We start from the raw sequence: 19,956 nt of genomic DNA, 5'->3' as shown, positions 1-19,956 counted from the left end.
GCAGTGAGGTCCTGAGGTCAGCGGCCAAGGCTGCGCCGGGATGACCTGGAAGCGAAAGGGACGTGCACCAGTTTCAGCGTTTAGGGCTTTCTAGAGATTGCAATTGTCGTGAAAGCAATGCCGGAGCCAAATCTCAATGCGACAACCTCGTTGGATGTCTTTGTAAGGGACTTCCTTGAAATACCTTTAAGTCTTTCTTTAGGTTCAATGATCGCCTCCCGCCAAACCACACCTGCGCTTCCCACGCATGGCCGGCCTTACACGTGGCCGCCTGCATTCCTGCAAAGCGATCCACTGCGTGGGGAGATAGTGTCCCGAGGGGGTTAATGGAAAGGGGGCGGGGCTGGGCTCCGGCGCATCCGGGAACACGGGTGATGGGCGGCCCGGTGGGTGTGAGCAGGCTCGGAGCCTCCCGGCCCCCGGTCTGCCTGACTCAGCTGCTACTTCTTTTATTTATTTATTTATTTATTTATTTTATTTATATGTGCATACAAGGTTTGGGCCATTTCTACCCCCTTCTCCCCGCCCCCTCCCTCTCTCCCTCCGTACCCCCTAACTGCTACTTCTTTCCGCTAGCTCAGCCACAGGCCCTACCCGGCCCGCCGCAAGCCCCGCCCACAGCAAGCCCCGTCCACACTCGCTGAGGCCCCGCCCGCGGCCCCGCCTCCTCCTTTCCCGTCCCAGGACGCGTTGCGCGGCCCGGGCCGGAAGTCGGCGAGTTCCCGGGTGTGCGCGTCTCTGTCTGTCTGTCTCGCGGCGCCGCGCGGCTGCGGCCAAGCTCCGGGGGTTCCCGTCTGAGGCGTCACCGCTGTCACTGCCGCCACCCCACCGAGCTAGTGCTAGAGGGGACTAGGCCCGGCCCTCCGCCGGGCGGAGAAGATGTTGCCCCTGTCCATCAAGGATGACGAATACAAACCCCCCAAGTTCAATCTGTTCGGCAAGATCTCGGGCTGGTTTAGGTGCGGGATGCAGGCTTGCTGGGAGGGGGTGTCGGGCACAAGGAGAGGAAGAAAGTCCAGATTTAAAGCTGGCCCGAGGGCAGGAAGGGAGCGCCAGCCCCCACCCCCGGGCCGCGTGTGGACAAAGGGGGGGGGACCCAGCCTCCGGGGTCCCGGCACCCCCTTGAGTCCCGCGTCTCCCCCGCTTGTGTCCTGCCCAGGTCCATCCTGTCCGACAAGACGTCCCGGAACCTGTTTTTCTTCCTGTGCCTGAACCTCTCTTTCGCTTTTGTGGAACTCCTCTACGGCATCTGGAGCAACTGGTAAGTAAAGGGGAAAAGGGTTGGGGCGGAAGCCGGGGCGGGGGACACGGCTGTTTGCCGAGTGCCACGTCGCTCCTCACCCCAGGCTCAGGTCCTACCTGTGGCACCACCTCTGTCTGCCCTGGGCAGGTAGAGTTGCATTTCTGACGATCCAAGGCCTCTCCCGTCAGTGGCCTTCCCGTCCCTCCAGCCCATCAGACAAGACTGACAAGCCCTCTCCTCACCTGGGCAGCTGCAGAGCCCCCCTCAGACTCTGCACGCCTTAGCTTTGCCCCCTTGTCGCTGGGGGAATCCTCAGAATCTTCTGTTCCCTGCCTCTTTGTGGGAGTGGCATTAGGATTTCACCTTTGAAGTTCTGAGAGGCAGTGTCTTAGATGTTCTGTTCAGTTTGTCATTAGGTCTCTGAGTGACCTTTGGAGAAGCCTATGAAGGGACATCGTGGGGGAAATGTTTGTCGTTTTCTTTTTAATTTAATGCTGAAGCTTTCATAATTGTCTCTCGTCTCAATGGCAGTAGAAAAATGCCATACAGTTTTCTAAAACTACCTTTGAGGTTGATGGTTTTTGATATCACCTTTGGTTTCTTTGTTGTTGTTGGTTTTTTTTTTGAAACTGCTTTGGGAAAAAGAGTAAATCCAATGTGACTACAGAAATGAAATTAACTTTTTCAGGTATTTGCTGTTTAACTACTTAAAGTCTTGTGAAATTTTTCTGCTAACAATAGCACTTGTACTAACTCCATTTTCCATCTTATACCCATTAAAAATGGTAGAAGAATGAAAGGGTTGGGCACTGCGGCTCATGTCTGTAATTTCAGCTGCTTGGAAGGCAGAATCAGGAAGATGAAAGTTTGAGACCAGCCTGGGCAAAATGTTAGCAAGCCCTCAGTCTCAGCCAACAATTAAGGTGTGGTGTGCATCTGTAATCCCAGGTACTAAGAGGATCTCAGTCTGAGTCTGGTGAAATTTAAACCCTATGAAGCAAAAAAAGACTGGGGGTGTGGCTCATGTAGTAGAGCATATGAAGCTCTGAGTTCAATCTCAGTACTGCAAACAAAGAAACAAATTTACCAAGCATGAGGCCCTGAATTCAAACCCTAGTACGGTCTCCTCCCCAGTTACCTGATGAAAGGACTGGAGATAGAGCTCTGTGGTAGAGCACTTACACAGGAGGCCTTGGGTTCCTCATCACAAAAAACTAAACAAAAAAACAAAAACCAGTGTAGTGAAAGAGAACGCTCAGAATTTTACATAAAACTTTAGGGTGAAATAGACCTCAGACACCAGATTAAAAGCCTGTGCTATTTATGGTTTTTTTTTTTTTTGTATTAATTAAATAGATTCAGTCTCTGTCCTTTCAGATCCATTTGCAGAAGAAAATAGTGTTTGATCTTTATTTCTATTGAGATTGAACAATGACATTAGATACTGTAATGTAATGACATTAGATACATCTGTACTCTTAAAATGAAAAAGTGGTTTTCAACTGAATTGTCAATTGAGTTGTATCAAAATTATTCAGTAATCAGCAAGCTATTAAAGGTTATTGGTTTTGTCATCATTTAGGTATAAAAGGTATATTGACACAATTAAATCTCAACATATTGCATAACCATTTGGAAATCTGTGGGAATTGTGAGTGTGTGTGTGTGTGACTGGTACCCAATCATACATTGAGGTTTTTTTTTAATCACATGAAATTAACACCCTTCAATGTACTGTAGCTGTTAAAAGTACTGTAGTTTTAACTTGTATTTGAATAATTGTCCTTTAATTATTAACATACAGTATTTATAATTTATTTTACATTTTCTTTGTTTAAAATTATGCCATGATTTTAACATATGAGCTAATTGTATCTTGGCTGTATTGTGGCTCATATATTCACATCTTGCTTCAGTTACTTTATATTGCAATACATGATATTTCACTATGCCCCTTTTATTATCATCAACTTATTGTTGAAGGGCTTCATATAAAGTATCTCAACTACCTCTAGGTTTTGGAGAGTTAAGTGTATAGTAACTCTTTTGATCTATGCAGATCAACTAAGGAAAGTACTTCACCCCTTACTTTCTGTGTTATCTGTCAGTGTACATAATTATATAAGGAAAACAGCAGCAGTAGGTGACTTGTTCTTCTGCCCTTAGGTGACGTGTTCTTCTATACCCTTCCGGCTTATTCTTTCATTGTGTTGTTATGTCTTCCAGATTTGAAATGTACCTCTGCTGTCTGTCATACTATGATCATTTAGCAAGTATTTTTCTTCTTGTGCCTGTGTATGTTAACTTCCATATACACAGTTACTTATTCCCCAGTATTTATTTTATCAGTGGATGTGAGGTTCAAATCAGTTCCCATTGATATTTGGATAGATTTAGAAATTACTCTGGTCTTTCAGTAATGTGGTGTTTTATACTATATGGACACCAGAATTTTTTGTCAATTTTAACAATTCAATAATGTCTTTGTATGGTTGGATTATCTCTGTGTTTATAGGTTCAGTTAGCTTTTAAGTTCCTTGAGTAAATTTCTCAGCAAAACCCACTTTGACTTAGTCATTTCTGTGTTCAGCCTCATTGTATAAGGATAAGTTTTGAGTTGTTAAGAACATGAACTATCAAAAATGTTTTCCTCATAGATTAAAATGTTCTTCACAAATAAGTTTCATAAAAACAATTGCTGTAGTTGCAAAAAATACTAAATCGTTGTGGGTCTTGTTTGGGGTCTTCATGTTAGAGAAGAGCTTAATTATAGTTGATTTACATTTTTGATGGTAAGAAGATGTCTTCAGCAGAGGAATAGATAAGCTCTTTGTGTACTTTTCCCCATTAAATACCCACTTCCTTTCACCTTTTAGCTAGAATGTAAACTGTGTTAAAGCATGGCTCTTTTCCTGTCTTCTTCAGACACCTTAATATATATTACATAATACATATTTGCTGAATGAAAAAATGAGGGAAAATTGACTGTGTAGAATTAATTTATCCATACTAGACATGCTAACTACCTGTTAGAGGAAAGCAAAAAACAAAACGCAAAACATGAAGCTCCTTCCTTCATTCTTAGATGTTAGTAGGAACGTTATATGTGTTTTTTTGTTCTTGAGTGCTTTTACTTCTAGTATTTTATTATCATCAACTTATTTATTGTTGAGCAACTGTAATCTCAAGGTAATGAAAGAATGGTTTTGTACCATCAAGGCTTGTTTTCAAGTTATAGAAGAATTCCAAATAGTTTTTGCTTCAACAAGATAATACTTTATTTCTAATATGGCTAGTAGAGTTCCAGCTGATCCTTGCATCAGAATGTCTGAGTGTAGAGAAACAGGGCATAAAGTGTGCTCATTGTCCTTTAAGGAGGTTTATCTAGATGCAAACATATAACGCTTTCATTACAGCTTCATCACATGTTGCAAATGTGGTCTATTCTGTCAACCATGTAGTCTGCTCATAATCAAAGATTCTTTACTAAGGAAGAAAGGGAATATGCAGGCACCCTAGGTTCAGAAAATGGAGCTGGAGAAAGAGACAACTAATCTATAACATCTTCTACCCAAAGTAGCAGCAGGGCCTGCAGCACCTGTTATCTGTTTTTTTTTTTTCTCTTTCCCCACCATGCTTTAGTTTTTCTCTAGGATCTCAGTATATTTTGGTTTATTTGTTTTTATGTTCTTCTGTTGTATTTTTACTTCACCACCTATTTAAAAATTTAATTTTAGTTGTATTATTTACCAAAACTATTGGAACCATTTTTCCCTTAGACACAGAAGAAACTTGGGTAACTTTCAAGGTTAATGTCTTTGTATTAATAAAGTAAATATTTGTTCAAGAAATAGGACAATAACAGACTTTTATTTGGTTCTACTTTTATGTAATATGTCTTTGCAGAAGTTTGTAAAATGATTCCTTGGTAAACCAAGTTGATTCCATCATCACATATTTTTCTATTAAGTAAAAGTTTTTATATATCTTAGTATTTTATCAACTTTTCCCCTCTGAAAAGGCAGCATTACTTACCAGTAATGGTGGTGTCTTTTGCTTTCCTTTAGTTTTATTTTTTACCTTAAAAATTTACATTAACTATTCCATTTTGCTAAGCTTTTTAAATTAGGGTTTATAAAATGGAGTTGTGAGTTATTTCACTGCAGCTAACTTTATTAATGTTAGGATTCTAAGGATTTTTTAATTTCTTAATAATAATTTTATAGTTAAAATTTCCTCCTTTTTCTACCTTATGGAAACCAGCTTGGTAAGGGTTTATGAATTATCATGGCCTCTTATTTTCAATTGTGAAAAACAATATGAACATACTATTAGTTTGGTTACTACTTAGGTACCAGTAGACCTTTTAAAAGACTTCTGATCATGGAAAATTTTAAGCATATATAAAAATAGAGAGTTTAATGGACTTCATGTATCCGTCACCCAGCTTTAACCTTTATCAACACATAGCCTATTTCATTCCATTGATTATTCCTTTCCCACCATTGGAGTGGTTTAGGCAGATGCAAGATAGAATTTTTTTTTCCCCATAACTACTTTGAAATGGTTCTCTAAAAGCTAAGAGCCACTCCTTTTATTTTTTTATTTGTATTTTTTATTGTGCTGGGTGAGAGTACATTCTGGGATTTAAAAAGTTCTTATAATATATCAAATATATCATAATTGAAGTCACCCTCCATCATTCTTCTCTATCCCTCCCTCCCCCCATTCCTGGAATAGTTTCAGTAGGTATCACTTTGTGTTTTATACATGTGTACACAGTATTTGGATTATATTCACCGTCCTACACCCTTTCCCCACCTCCTCCCCCTCCACTTGTACCCCCCTCACAGGACCTGTTCCACCCTCCTGTTCTGTGATTTTGTAAAAGAAAAATAAAATGACATTTTTTGTTTGTTTAAGATAGCTATACATAGTTTCCTTGTCCTTTTAAACATAGCCCTAAAACCATTATCATCCATAAACACAAATGATTAGTTAGTCTCAGCTGTCCAGTTGAGAAGTGTTCTTACGTCCCTCATCGTCCTATAAATTCTTTTTACATTTGGTTTTATAGATCCGAATCCAAACAAGATTCACACATAGTGTTTGTTTGGTTATCTTAATTCCTAATAATTTATATATTCTCTTTCTCCCTTTCTTTGTTTTTACCTCCTGGAGACCTTAAGTAAAATCCTTTTTGTTTTGTTTGGTGACAGGGTCACTATATAGTTAAGATAGATCTTGAACTCACTATATCAGTCCAGGCTAGTCTTGAACTTGATCCTCCTGCTCAGTCTTCCAAGTGTTGGATTACAGGTGTGTGAAACCACATGCCTACCATTAAATAACATCCTTTTCAAAAGCTTCTTTTGCCATATATTCTGTTCACATTTGTTTTGTTTTGCTTTAATGTGCAGATTTTTCCTTTATTCCACAAGAAGTTTCCCTTATTAAAGTATGATTAGAAGGTAGTCATTTAAAAAAAGTTCTGAAATACATTTTAAAAGAAACTAGTGCTTTAAAGAGGACCCCAAAACAAGTAGGCTGATTGTAGCAGCTAGTTTTCTCTATGTGATTTGCCAAAGTTACATTTGGTATGGAAACTGTATAATCTGAGATGTTCTCTGTGTTACTTTTACTTTTTAAGGAAGTTTATGTCTTGCAGTCCAAATGAGAATTCACAATCAGGGTCATTTGCTAACATAAAGATGAGAGATAAACCACATTCCTCAGAGCAGTGCTTTTACATACAACGGGTGAGCAGAGAACTAACAGTAAACTGGTTTTCTATCAGTTTGTTTGCATTTTTGTAGCTAAGTAATTTTAAAATCATGGTATCAGGCTTAAGGGGAAAGATCCCATTGCATTACTTTCAGAGAACATGGTGTCTTCCTTTCCAGAAGAGGGAGTAGTTTTTCAGGTAGGATTATATTTTATTAAATACTAAAAATAATATTTTAATGAAAATTCAAAATTTCATTTTGATGAGTGTTACAGTTGCCATGGTGGATCTAGATCTCTTCAGAAGGGAACTTGATTGGTGTAGTATACAAAAGGGATTTTATTTTTGTTTTCCCTGACGGCAGTGTTTTATGTCCATTGAATGTATGTTGAAAAAAGTAGTTTGCTAGGGTTACTGCAGCACAACTCCTCAGACGAGGTTGCTTAAAGAACAGAAATTTATTGCCTCACAGTTCTGGTTGCTGGAGATCTGAGCTCTAGGTGCTGGCAGGTGAGTTCACTTGAGGGATCTGAGGAAGAATCTGTTCCTTGACCCTTCCGTGGCTTCAGTGGTTTGCTGGTAATTTTGACATTCCTAGTTAGCCCTCTCTGACTCCCCTTCACATGATACCCTCCTGTGTATGTGTCTTCTCCTAAATCTTTTTTTTTTTTTTTTTAAATAAGGACATCAGTTAGATTAGGATCCACTTTATGACCTAATCTTAACCAGTTATATCCATAGTGAACCTGTTTCTAAGTAAGGTCACATTCTGAGGTGCTGAGGGTCAGGCTTTAACATGAACTTTGTGAGAGGGGTGGACACAATTCAATCCACTAAATATATATACAGACGATAAATATATATATACTTATTTAGACAGTATCCTTTCTAAAGGAGATTTATGATCATTTAAAAAATAAAAGTTATTTACAGAATAAAACACATCACTAAGAAATAAAAACATTAAGCCAGGTGTGCTAATGTGTGCCTGTAATCCCAGCTATTGGGGGCAGAGGCAGAGGGATCTCGAACAAGGCCAGCTCAGACAAAAAAACATAGTGAGACTCTGTCCTAAAAACAAAATAAAAAACAAAAGGGTTGGTGATGGAGCTCAAGTGGTGAGTGCTTGCCTAGCATTGGCAAGTCCCTGGTGAACCCAAGGCCTTTTGCTGTCCTTAGTACAGCAAAAAAGAAAAATGAATGAAAAAACACATTAAAAACCAGACATAGAAAGAAAAATGAAATTATTAAACATGTAGACTAATGTTTCTGAAATTGACTTTTATTAGATCTTCATCAGGCAGCAGAAAACAATCATAAGCAATGTCTTCACTAATGGTTTTATAACACAGTATAGAGAAATTCTCCAAGTGGATCTTTCAGACTTCAAAATATAATAAAGTTAAATCATTGTTCGCAGTGTTAGACACTTCTAAGTATGTAGTTTTGGTGATAAAACCATCCAAGAATAAAACTTACAAAATCAAACCTGATAGAACTGCATGAATGACTTGCCCTTACCTTGTCCTCAGGCTTCAGCATTTTCATTTTCATTCTGCTTTGTAGCAGGTATCAGATGAGATGGCCAAAGTACTATCCACATTTAATCTTTCCAGTGCAGTTGTATTTGAGTTCAGTATATAAAGTTCGTTGTAAAACTTAAGACATTTTCCAGCATCCTTTGTAATGATTTGGGAAAGACATTTATTTATTTGTTGGAGGGACTGGGGTTGAACTCAGTCTTCACACTTGCTAGTCAGAGGCTCTACTGCTTGAGTCACAGTGTCAGCCCTTTATGGTTTCATTATTTTTTGGTGGGACTGGGGCTTGAACTCAGGGCTTCACTTGCAAAGCAGGTGTTCTGTGGCTGAGCCATACCTCCAGTCCATTTTGCCTTTGTTATTTTTTTGGGGGCTAGGGGGGGTCTTTAAACTATTTGCCTAGGCTGGCCTTGAACTGTGATCTTGCCAATTTTAGCCTTGCAAGTAGCTAGGGTCACAGGTGTGAGCTACCGGTGCCCAGCTTGCTTTTATTATTTTTGACATAGGGTCTTGCTTCATGTCCGGGCCACAGGTGAGCCTCCTATTTATGCATTCCTTGTAGTTGGGACGATAGGTGGGTGCCACTGTGCCGGTCTGTTAGTAGAGATGGAGTCTTGTGAATTTTTTGCTTGGCTGGTCTGAAACCTCAAACTTCAATCTCTGCCACCTAAGTAGCTAGGATTAGTGATAGAATTGAGCCTCATGCTTGGCCTGGGAGAGACTTTTAAATTATTATGCTTTTTCTTGTGGGTTAATGATATGTTTGGCATCAAGTTTTCAATTCTGTAATTTTAGTAACTATAGTATTTGAAGAAATTTAAAAAGTTCTACTTGTATGAAGAATGTTTCTGACTTTTAGTTTGTAGCACTTTCAATTGATGAAAGATCTAGCGTGAAGTCAAACTTTAAGAACTGTAGGCTGTGCTTGGGAACGCCAGATACTATAAGGTACTAGTAATAGTAATCAACATAGAAATTTATTAATAACAGGAATAATAGAGATATTTGATGTGGATTTAATATGGCTAGTACTGTGATAAATGTTTCATGTATTTAACTAAATTAATTGTAGCAGTTATGACACTGTGTTATGACACTGTGTTACTGTTTATCCTGTTTGAGTGATGGCTTCACTGGAACATAAAGAAGTTAAGCGAATTGACAGTTAGAGAACTATTGAATGTGGACGAGCTTGACTTGTAAAGGCTGAGGTGACACATGATTGCTTTTAGAATATTGTTAGGTCTGGGAATGTGGCTCAAGTGGCTGAGCGTCTGTCTGCCCAGCAAGTGTATGCCCCTAGGAAGTGCAAACCTGAGCACTGCCAAAAAATCAATATTTTTATCTGCTTCTCTTCAAGTTCACTGATTCCTTTCTCAGCTGTATCTAATGAGTCAGGTGGGAGAATTCTTCATTACTGATTCCTTGTTTTTGTTTCTAATATTTCCATTTGATCTTTTATTTATCCCATTTTTCTCCTAAAATTCCCTATTAGTTCTTGCATTTTGACTACCTTTTCCATAAGATTCTTTAGCTTATCGGTCACATTTATGAGAGTTCCAGTGTATGGGCCAGTGTCTTGGGCAGGTATTGTCGATTGCTTTCTCCACAGTGAGTTCTTTTTGTCTTGAAATTTCGCATCAGTGCTGAGCATTGTGAGCAAAGAGTGGTAGATACTGTGACTAGACATAGGGATGCCCACAGGAATGTCCTGTTAGGTCAGATCTGTGTTCTCAGTGGTCCTTGTACCCTGTACCCCAGAATCTCTCTCCATGCTCCTGCCCCTCCCCAAGCTGTTCACTGCTGTTGCTTGTTAGGCTAGGTTTGTGTGAGAACAGAGGGATACTTGTCACCTTGACCCAACCTGAGTCTTAGGCAGACTCCGTAACTCTGGACCTCAGGGTATACTGTCAACATTTTCACTCCTCCTCCCTAGATAGCCAAACTCTGCCCTGAATATGTGCATGGTCTTAGGTGGGAACAAGGCTCCTTCTGCTTCTGCAGTGGTAGTACAACATCTGCCTTGTGTTATTGCAATTGTTTGTTATGGCTTGTTTCAGTGTATATAATATGAATCTTTAAATGACCACAAATGTCACTTCATGTCTCTTGTAAGAATCTTATAATAACGTGTGGCAATTTCCTTCTTCTGTTCTGTGTATTATTTTCATATGTTTCACTTTTGACATAATGATTGTTATAAACTCCATAATAATGATGTTTCTATGTTTGCTTTATACAAAACTTACATAAACAGCAGATAGTAAATATTTTAGGCTTTAAGGGAAATGGGATGTCACAACTCCTCTACTGTTGTAGGACAGAAGCAGCTGTAGATAATACATAAACTAATAAACAGAAGTGTTTATAGTTTCTAATTAAACTTTTCTTACAAAAGGTAGATAGTGACCTGGATTTGGCCTATCGGCCATCGCTTACAAATTCCTGCTTTAAACAATTATTTAAAAAATAAACAAATTAATAAAATCTTATTGAGATTTAATTAAGATACCATATAAGTTAACCACTTTTAAAAGTGTATAATTCAGTGGCTTTTAACAGTTGTAAAACCATCATAATAATCAATTTTAGGACATTTTGTTAACACCAAAGGAAATCTTATATCCCTGGATGTTGCCCTTTGATTTCCTCATCAGATCCCTCGTCCTTGACTTGCCCCAATTTTAGGCAACCAGTCTACTTTCTAACTATGTATTTGCATATTCCAGATATTTCATATAAATGGAATCATACAGTATATGGTCCTTTTAGACTGGTTTCTTTCATGTAGCCCAATGTTGTCACAGTTCATCGTGTTGTACATACACTATTACTTAATTTTATCATCAAATAGCATTCCTGTAGTGTATGAGGCTTCCAGTTTCTCTACATCCTTTTGAAACTTGTTATCTGTCTTTTTTTTTTTTTATTATTTTACCCATCCTGGTAGGTGTGAAATTATTTTTCACTGTGGTTTTGATTTGTATTTCCTCTCCAATTAGTGATGTTGAATATTTTTTCACGTGCTTACTGGCCATTTGCATGTCTTCTTTGAGAGATGTCTATTTAGAACTTCTGTCCATTTTCAGTATTGGGTGGTTCATCTTCTGTTGAGTTTTAGCAGTTGTTCATATGTTCTACATACAAGCCCCTTGTCAGATGTAGGATTGTCAAATACCTTCTCCCATTTTGTGCATTATCTTTTTACTTAATGGTAGTGTCTTTGAAGCATGTAAATTTTTAAATTTTGATGATATCTATTCTGTGTTCTCCTTTTTCTTCCTTTGTTACTCCTAAGAAACCAACGTCTACTTGGACTTTGTACATATTTGCTCCTATGTTTTCGTCTAAGGGTTTTATGCTTTAGCTCTTATGTTATGGTCTTTGGTCCATTTGGAGTTAATTTTATATATAATACGGTGTAAGGATCCAGAATTGTTTTTTCAGATGTAGAAATTCAGTTGTACAAGCACTATTTTTTTGTGTGTGTGTATGTGGTACTGGGTTTGAACTCAGGGCCTTGTACTTGCTAGGCAGGTGCTCTACCACTTGAGTCACTCAGCCAGCCCACTCCCAGCACTATTTTGCTACAACAGTGTTTGTTTAACACTGTTGTTTCTACCATGTATGTGAGGGTTTGTTTCTGGATCCTAAACTTTATTCCTTTGGTCTATATATGTTTACCCTTATGCTGGTGCCACACTGTTTTGATTACTGTTGCTCTACAGGTTTTAAAATTGGGAAATATGAGTCCTCCAGTGTGGTTCTTTCAGATTTTAAGATCAGCTTGTCAGTTTCTCCAAAGAAGTTAACTGGAATTTTGGTAGAGAACAGTTTGAATCTAGAGATCATTTAAGAAAGTATTGCCATCTTAAAAACAGTGTCTTCTGAGGTTAGGGATGTAGCTCAACAGCAGAGCACATGCTTAGTGTGCACGAGGCCCTTGGTTCAATCCCAAGCGCTCAAAAAAAAAAGAAAAGAAATCTCTTCTGATGCATAAACTTGCAAGTCAAGTCTTCCCATTTGCTTGGGTCATTTTTAATTTCTTCAACAATATTTTATAGTTTTCAGAGCATAAGTTTTGTACTTTTAAATTAAATTTATTCCTAAGAATTTTAATTTTTCTTTACCATCATTTTTTATCCTTCACTGTTATATAGGAGTACAGTTCATGTTGCTATGTTGATTTTTGTATCCTGTAACATTACTGAATGGATTGACTTTAACAGTTTGTTAGTGTTCTCCCTAAGATTTTCTATATATGATCATGTCATCTGCGAACAGATGATTTTACTTCTTCCCTACCAGTCTGGGTGCTGTTGATTTCAGTTCCTGCCCTGGTTAGGCTCTCCCGTAAAATGGTGAGTGAAAGTGGTGAGAAGTGACACTGTTTTCTTGTTCCTGATCTTCAGGGAAAACAGTCTCTCAGCATGAGTGCAGAGGATGTTAGCTAAGGACCATTTTGTAGGTGTTGTATAGCACGGAAGTTCTTTCTATTCCAAATTTGTTGAGTGTTTTTATCTTGAAGGCGTGTTGGATTTTGTTAGATGCTTTTGAAATGATCATCTCGTATTTGTCCTTTATTCTGTTGTTGTGGTGTATTACACTGACTGATTTTCACGTATTAAACCATCTTTACATTGTTGGGTTAAATCTCACTTGTTCAAGATGTACAGTCTTTTCTTATGTATTACTGGGTTTGATTTGCTGGTGTTTTGCCGAAGATGTTCGCATGCACGTTTACAAGAGATATTGGTCCATGGTTTCTCTTGTGATGTTCCATCTGGTTTTGATACTAGGGTAGTTCTGGTCCTGTTCTTGGGAAACATTGTATCACCTGTTTTCAGAAGAGTTTATAAAAATTGGTATTCATTGTTCTTTTCAGTGTTTGATAGAATTTGTTAGTGAAGCCAAAATTAGACATTTTTTTGTGGGAAGTTTTTTCCTTTTTACTTCTTGGTGGTAATGGGAGTTGAACTTGGGGCCTCACACTTGTTTAGGCAGGTGCTGTACTGCTTGAGCCACTCTGTGAGCCCTGTGGGAATCCGTTTTAAAATTACTGATTTCATCGTTTTCCTTGTCATAGGCCTATTCAGATTGTTATTGTGATGTTCCTTAAGAATCTGTGATTTTCTTTCTTACATAAATTTGGATGATTCTTGAATGTTTTCCCTTTAAATACTTTTTCTGCCTCATTCTCTCTTCTCTACTCACTAGACTCCAAATGCATGTTTTTTAGTTTGATACTGTGACAGGTTTTGACCTGTTCTGGTCTTTATTTGTTTGCTTCCACTTCTTTTCCTCTTCCTTGTTGTGTTTCACTTTGCATAATTTCTTTTGACCTAAGTGATTCATTCTATGTCCAGTCTGCTCAGAAGCTATGTATGTTTTATTTCACCTTCTATATTGTAATTTTTTTTTAAAAAATGATCATTTTCACTTGATTTTTTCCTTTTATTGTTTTTACATTTACTTACATGTATATACATCGTTTGAGCCACGTCGCCCTTCTCTCGCTCCCCTTCACTTAATTTTTTTTCTATATAGTTGCTCTCACTCTCTGTAAGTTCCCTATTTGTTCATGAATTTTTTTTTCAGCTTTATACCACGTTCTTTAACATAGTAGTAGTCATATTTGTTTGAAAGTCTCTCATAATTCACCATCTGGGCCATTTCTGGTTCTGATTGTGTTGACTGCTTTAGTTCTTGACAATGACTTTTTTTATTTCCCCTTCGCAGTCTTGCTGTGTATGTCTTATAAATATTTATTGGGTGCTGGATAGTGTATTTAAAAAAAATAATTGAACCTGAGGTTAATAGTGAACATGCCCAGAAACAGGCACACCTATTTTCCTGTCTGACTATTAATGTGTGTTAGGGGTTTGAAAGCTCTCTGGTCAATAGTTGATCTGGGTTTGGGCTTTGGGGTTTATTTTTGCCAGTTAATTTTAATAAGCCACAGACTTCAGATTTTTCCAGTGGTTCTCACTGTGTTGTGCTTAGCCTGTTGTCTGGAGTGCTGGAGGGATTTTTCAGGATTCTTGCTCCACTCAGGCTTTGGAGTCCTGCACCACAAGGGGTACTTTGTACTCTCCGTAGAGATTGATGCTCCTTTGCTGCAGAGGTGGAACTAGGTTCTCCCACAGCAGCCTTGCATTTAGGCAGGCCATGTACACCTCAGTGTCAGGGTAGGTTGTTTTTAATAAAGAATAGAGGTTTATTAAAATCATGGTTTTGGAGGTTGGGAAGTCCAATATTAAGGTGCCGGCCTTGGTGAAAGTCCTTACTGCTTCCTAACAAGGCAGAGACAACAAGTGTCTCAGGACGGGTATTCCTAATGTTCCTGCATCTCCCCCTTTCCTCCTTCCTGTCCCTGTCCTCCACAGCTGGTCTCAAGAGAGAGGACCAGGACACCTAATGATAGCAGACCTTTGCTTTGCATCAGTGTGAGGTCCTGGGCCCAAGCATGTTTCAGCCCCACCCCCAGTAGCAGATGGTGGCTTTTTCCTACCTCTCTCATAGTGGCAGCTGACCTTCGCTAGTGACCAGGGAGTGGATAGATTCCTACCCCTGTCCAGTAGCAGATGGCTTTTGTTTCTGCCCCTCAGCAGCATTTGAGCTTTTCCTTATGTGGAGAGTGGGAGGGTTTCCTGCTTAGATGATACCTTTCCATATATCATAAGTATTTTTTATTAGGTAGTTCCTGATGACTAGAGGCTGAATCCTAGCTCTTTAGAGAAGCATGTCTACCACTTGATTTTTATTCAAATCTGCCAATGTGTCATTCTTTTCCAGCTTAGGCTTGATCTCCGACTCTTTTCACATGTTCTTCGATAGCACTGCCATTTTGGCTGGATTGGCAGCTTCTGTTATTTCAAAATGGAGAGATAACGACGCTTTCTCCTATGGGTAAGACTTTAAAATATCTTTTTCTCAATCTTAAGATATACAGAAAAGTATATCTTAAAAGGTCAGCAAGCTTTTTCAAATTTAACACACTGTGTAAGGAACCCTTGAAATTTCTCAGGGCTCTGCTAGTGCCTACCACTCACTGCCCTAGGGCAACCATTTTCTTCACTTTGTGGGTCAGCTTTGCCTGTTTCAAGAGCGTGTAATTGGGATCTGCAGTATGTAATTGTATTTGCATCCATATTATTTTGCTTGCTGCGTGGGCACTTTAGGTGAGATTGTTGCTGTATGATAGAGGAGGATTTCTCATAATCTTTTTTTTGAAAAAGAAAAAAAAAGGATTCAGTATGAAAATGGCTGTGTTATTTTTCTTTTCTACTGATGGGATACTCTGCTGTTAATTTATTTAAAATTATTTAATAATAAATAGTATGGTTTTATATCACTAATGTTCTTCAGCTCTGCTTTTGTGTGTAATGCTCCTCATACTCTTGCAGATCTGCACAGTTAGCCACACACTGCGAGAGTATTTTTATGCTAAGGGCCTATGTCAGATCAAATTAGAGGCCGAGTTGGCTTTCTGCCACATCTGATTGGGGAAGCAATGCATTTTTCATTATTTGATTTATACTTCCTGTTTTGAGCTCATAGGATGTTTCTCAGTGTAATTATATTTGTATGTAAGCAGAATTCAGAACTAATATCCTCTTTCTCTTTCTCTCCCCCACCCCTTTCTCTTTCTCACACCCCTCTCGTCTACTTACTTGTTGATTCCTTCCCTATCACTTCTCCCTTTCCCCGGGAGTGCTCGTTCACATTCTGTCTTCATTTGTATTTCCTTTCTTCTTTCTCACTCTTCTTCCTCTCTTGGTACCTTCCCTCCCTTCCTTCCTTCCTTCTTCCTTCTAGCACTTACGATTCTCTCTCTGTCTTAACACATGTGTGCGCACACTCTCTCTCTGTTTTCTTTTCCTCTACCCTTTACCACTGTATTTCTCAGGCTGTTCCCAACTCCCTTCACCCTCTAAATCTCTAAACCTGTTCTGCTCAATTTCCTTTCTGTCTTACTTTCACAGTCTTTCCTTCTTTCATCAATTCTCCTTCCTCGAGTCCCCCTTTTTCTGTGCAGTTTCTCTCATTCTTTCCTTCTGCTTACACCCACACTCTTACATATGTTCTCTCTTCTGCTCTTCATCCTTCACTGCCTCTTTCTCATTATCTTGGCTGTGTTTTTCTGCATGCTTGCTCTTTCTTTTGCATGTTCCTGTTCTCGTCAGGTGTTTATTGAGAGTCCACTTTGAGTTGAATACTTTGCTAGGTCTTTTGATACAAAGATGAGTAGGACATGACTCCTGCCCTGGAGGAACTTGTGGTCTGACGGGAAAAGAGTTCTGTAAAGATGCCTAGTGGCTTATGTTGTCACAAGGGCCAAAAGAAGAAATGAAGTTCTCTATCAGTGCTTGCTGATTTTAGTTGTCAATTTATAAAATAAAAAGTGTGACAAGAGTACTGATTATACATTTTTATAATATAGAGCAGGAGATCTTGTATACCCATAGAGCTTGAAAGCTCAGATAAGGACATTTTCTATGGCACCTTGTTGGTGACATTCAGATAATCTTGAGCTGTAGCTACTAAAAATCTTTCAAATGTATTTCAAATCATTAAAGGAAGATTAAATCTAAATCTGTAATTTTAGTAGCAAATTAGTAATTCATATATATTGTAGAGCAAATCTAATTAGAATATCTTTTTGCTTCTGTTGTTTCACTTTAAAATTCATTGTGTCTTGCTAGCAGATGGATTTTAGGAATAGCTTTGAATACCTTCACTACCATAGCAGTTTTAATATTCAGCTAACTGATAGAAAAAAGCAATATTCTTGTCACTTTTTGTTTCTTATTCTGTTCTCTCTTTTCTTCTTTTGGGGAATATTACACTGGAGAAGTTAAAAACTGGTTCAGTATTTGAAACTTTGAATAATAGTAGCAGCAATAGTAAGCTACTGGTATCAGTATATAAAAATGGTACTGAATAGGTTAGGCCTAGGGATGAATCCCTATAAGCCCCTGTTGTTCAAGGTGATCATAAAAGCGGACTGACTATGGAATAGAAGAGACAGCAGGGGAAATCTGAGAGCAAGGCAAGAGTTTTCAGTATTTTATTAATCTTTGTGTCCTGTCACACTCTTCATTTTCAAATGGTAGAGCTAGCATAAAACTGTTATACATCCAGTAGTACATGGGGTTGTCTGTGGTACATGTGGTTGTATATGTGTGCTCATACACTTGGATCCTTTTTTTGCCCTGGCTGAAGAAAGCCATGCTTGGCAGTAGTACTTTCAGCAGTTAAACATTTTAATTCTAAGACTTGCTTTGTTCAAGATTTGTAATAGTTTGTCTAGTTTCACAATTTTTTCATTTTAAACCTGCAACCAAATATAGCAAATATATCAAAGCTAATTAAATCAGAGTCCAATAATTTATCAAAAATTTATGGACTACACGTACTAAGCTAGGAATTAGAATCAAAAGGTGCCTGAAAAACCTTCTCATTCTTGCCTTTGATCTTGAAATCCAGTGGACTCAAGGACAAAAGGCTTTCAATTAAGCATTAGCTATGGGACTAAAAGGGTAGATTAAAAAGAAAAATGTTCCTTAATTTTGAAAGTAATCCTGTTTATTTATTCAATAAATTCTTCCTAAGATAGGTTATGGAAACCTGGCTGCAAATATTTGAACTTAAGAACTTTTCTCTAGGAAAAAAAAAATAGTAACTTAATTTGCTTGTACATGTCAGAAGACAGACATGTGTATTGTTTCTGAACAAAGGAATACATGTTATGTTGGAAAATACTGGATAGGACTTACTCCAGCAGAACTAGAGTACATTTAAGGAGTTTGTTATCCCAGCACTCAAGAGGCTTAGACAGGAGAACAGAGAGTTCGAGGCCAGCCCTGGCTACATAGTGAGTTCTAGGTCAGCCTGGCAGGGTCTCTATGTGAGGAGGCCCTGTCTCACTCAAAAAAATATTTTTAAAGTAAAAATCATACTATTTAGAGGTTGACATAGAAAGCTATCAAAACTGTTTGTCTCTTCCTTCCTTTCTTTCCTTTCTTCTTCTCTCCTCCTCTCATTCCTTTCTTTCCTTCCTTCATCCCCTTTCCTCTTGTCTTCCCTCTCCTCCCCTCCCCTCCACTCTCCTCTTTTCTCCTCCCTCCTTTTCTTTCTTTGCTTACTTGTGAGACAGATTTTCCCTACATATCCCAGGATGGCCTTCTTTGAGTCTTTCTGCCTCAGCCTCCTGAGTTCTGGGATTGCAGGCATATAGCACTATGCCGGGCCTGTAAGAGTAGTTTGGATGCCCGTAATACTGTTCAAGGACCAGAGTGATTAATGATGGCAGCACACTTTAATTGTGAACATGTAAAAATGCTAAGTTAAAGTTGTTTGTCTGACTTTAATTAAGCCAAATAAAATAAAATAAAATTTTTCCTCAGTGCTTCACACCAGTAGGAAACAAAAAGCTTCAGAAGGCCATGGAGAAAAAGAGAGGTATTTTAAGAAAAGTTTAAGTAGAATTATGTGAAGCTAGTGTTGATTCTGAAAATAGATAATTGAAAGTTTATGCTAAATTTATTAATCTTAGAAAAAGAATGATAAAAAATGTGTCTCGTTGTTTCTGGGATAATTTAGGAATAATTTTATTTGAGAACAGCTCACTTTCTGAAGACTTCGGATCTGAAAGGTACAAAGCAGAATATATAAGGAGTTCTTGGAAAAAAAGGAACAAATAAAGTTTAAAAATCCCTCCCCTCTTTTTTTCCCAGACCTTTTCTTCTATTTTTTATCTTTGGAGTCTTCCTTCTTTGCTGACTTGTCTGGTCCTATTCTTTCTCCAGTAACAACTTGAGATTTATATTTCTGTGAAAGGTCTTTCTAAACCTACTTACTCTAGGAAGGTCTTACAGGCTTTGTAGAAATCTGTGTTTTGTAGCATTCTGCTATTGAACATAATTCATAATTTCAGTGTGTATAAAAATGTACTATTCTATACACATTTTTTACTTTGCTGGCACTTATTAGCATATAATATTGCTTAGAATGTCTGAAATATATAAATTTAAGATTTGATTTTAAAAAAACAGCTTAATAATTCAGTTGTTTTCTTTGTTCCTCTTTAGGTATGTTAGAGCAGAAGTTCTGGCTGGCTTTGTCAATGGCCTGTTTTTGATCTTCACTGCTTTTTTTATTTTCTCAGAAGGAGTTGAGGTATAGTAGATAATAACTAAAGTCACTAAGTTGCATTTTTGTCATGAAAATGTTTATTAAAGATATGCAATAGAACTGTTTTCAGCTACTAAGTATTGAAGACAGACTTGGATTAGACACAATATTATGTGTGTTCAGGAGGAGCCTTTGAAGTTGCTGACAGTGGAAAACAATGAAATGATAATGCTTTCCAAACTGTGGATTGTGTCGACACGATGAAAAGTAGAGGTCCATTCTGGGCAGGGAGGTTGGTTGGGAATGGTTCT

At 38.3% G+C, this 19,956-nt stretch overlaps 1 protein-coding gene across 3 annotated transcripts in view; it reads left to right on the top strand.

Annotated features, from left to right (window-relative positions):
• Positions 1-37: 37 nt before the first annotated feature.
• Slc30a7 (solute carrier family 30 member 7) overlaps positions 38-19,956 on the top strand; it is a 68,339-nt gene continuing 48,420 nt past the window's right edge. For 2 of the 3 annotated variants that reach the window (XR_002213518.2, XM_020182035.2), the window contains exons 1-4: positions 685-959; positions 1,160-1,261; positions 15,305-15,418; positions 19,603-19,690. Coding sequence is in view for 2 of the 3 variants with exons in the window: in XM_020182035.2 (XP_020037624.1) it covers positions 880-959; positions 1,160-1,261; positions 15,305-15,418; positions 19,603-19,690 (384 nt within the window). In the remaining variant the exon portion in view is untranslated. Of the gene's footprint in view, positions 163-684; positions 960-1,159; positions 1,262-15,304; positions 15,419-19,602; positions 19,691-19,956 lie in introns of those variants that run through there. The other variant, XM_020182037.2, reaches the window with a different exon arrangement.

The sequence above is a fragment of the Castor canadensis genome, chromosome 12 (genome assembly GCF_047511655.1).
Source record: "Castor canadensis chromosome 12, mCasCan1.hap1v2, whole genome shotgun sequence".
NCBI lineage: Eukaryota > Metazoa > Chordata > Mammalia > Rodentia > Castoridae > Castor > Castor canadensis.
This window is presented reverse-complemented; position numbering and strand designations above follow the sequence as displayed.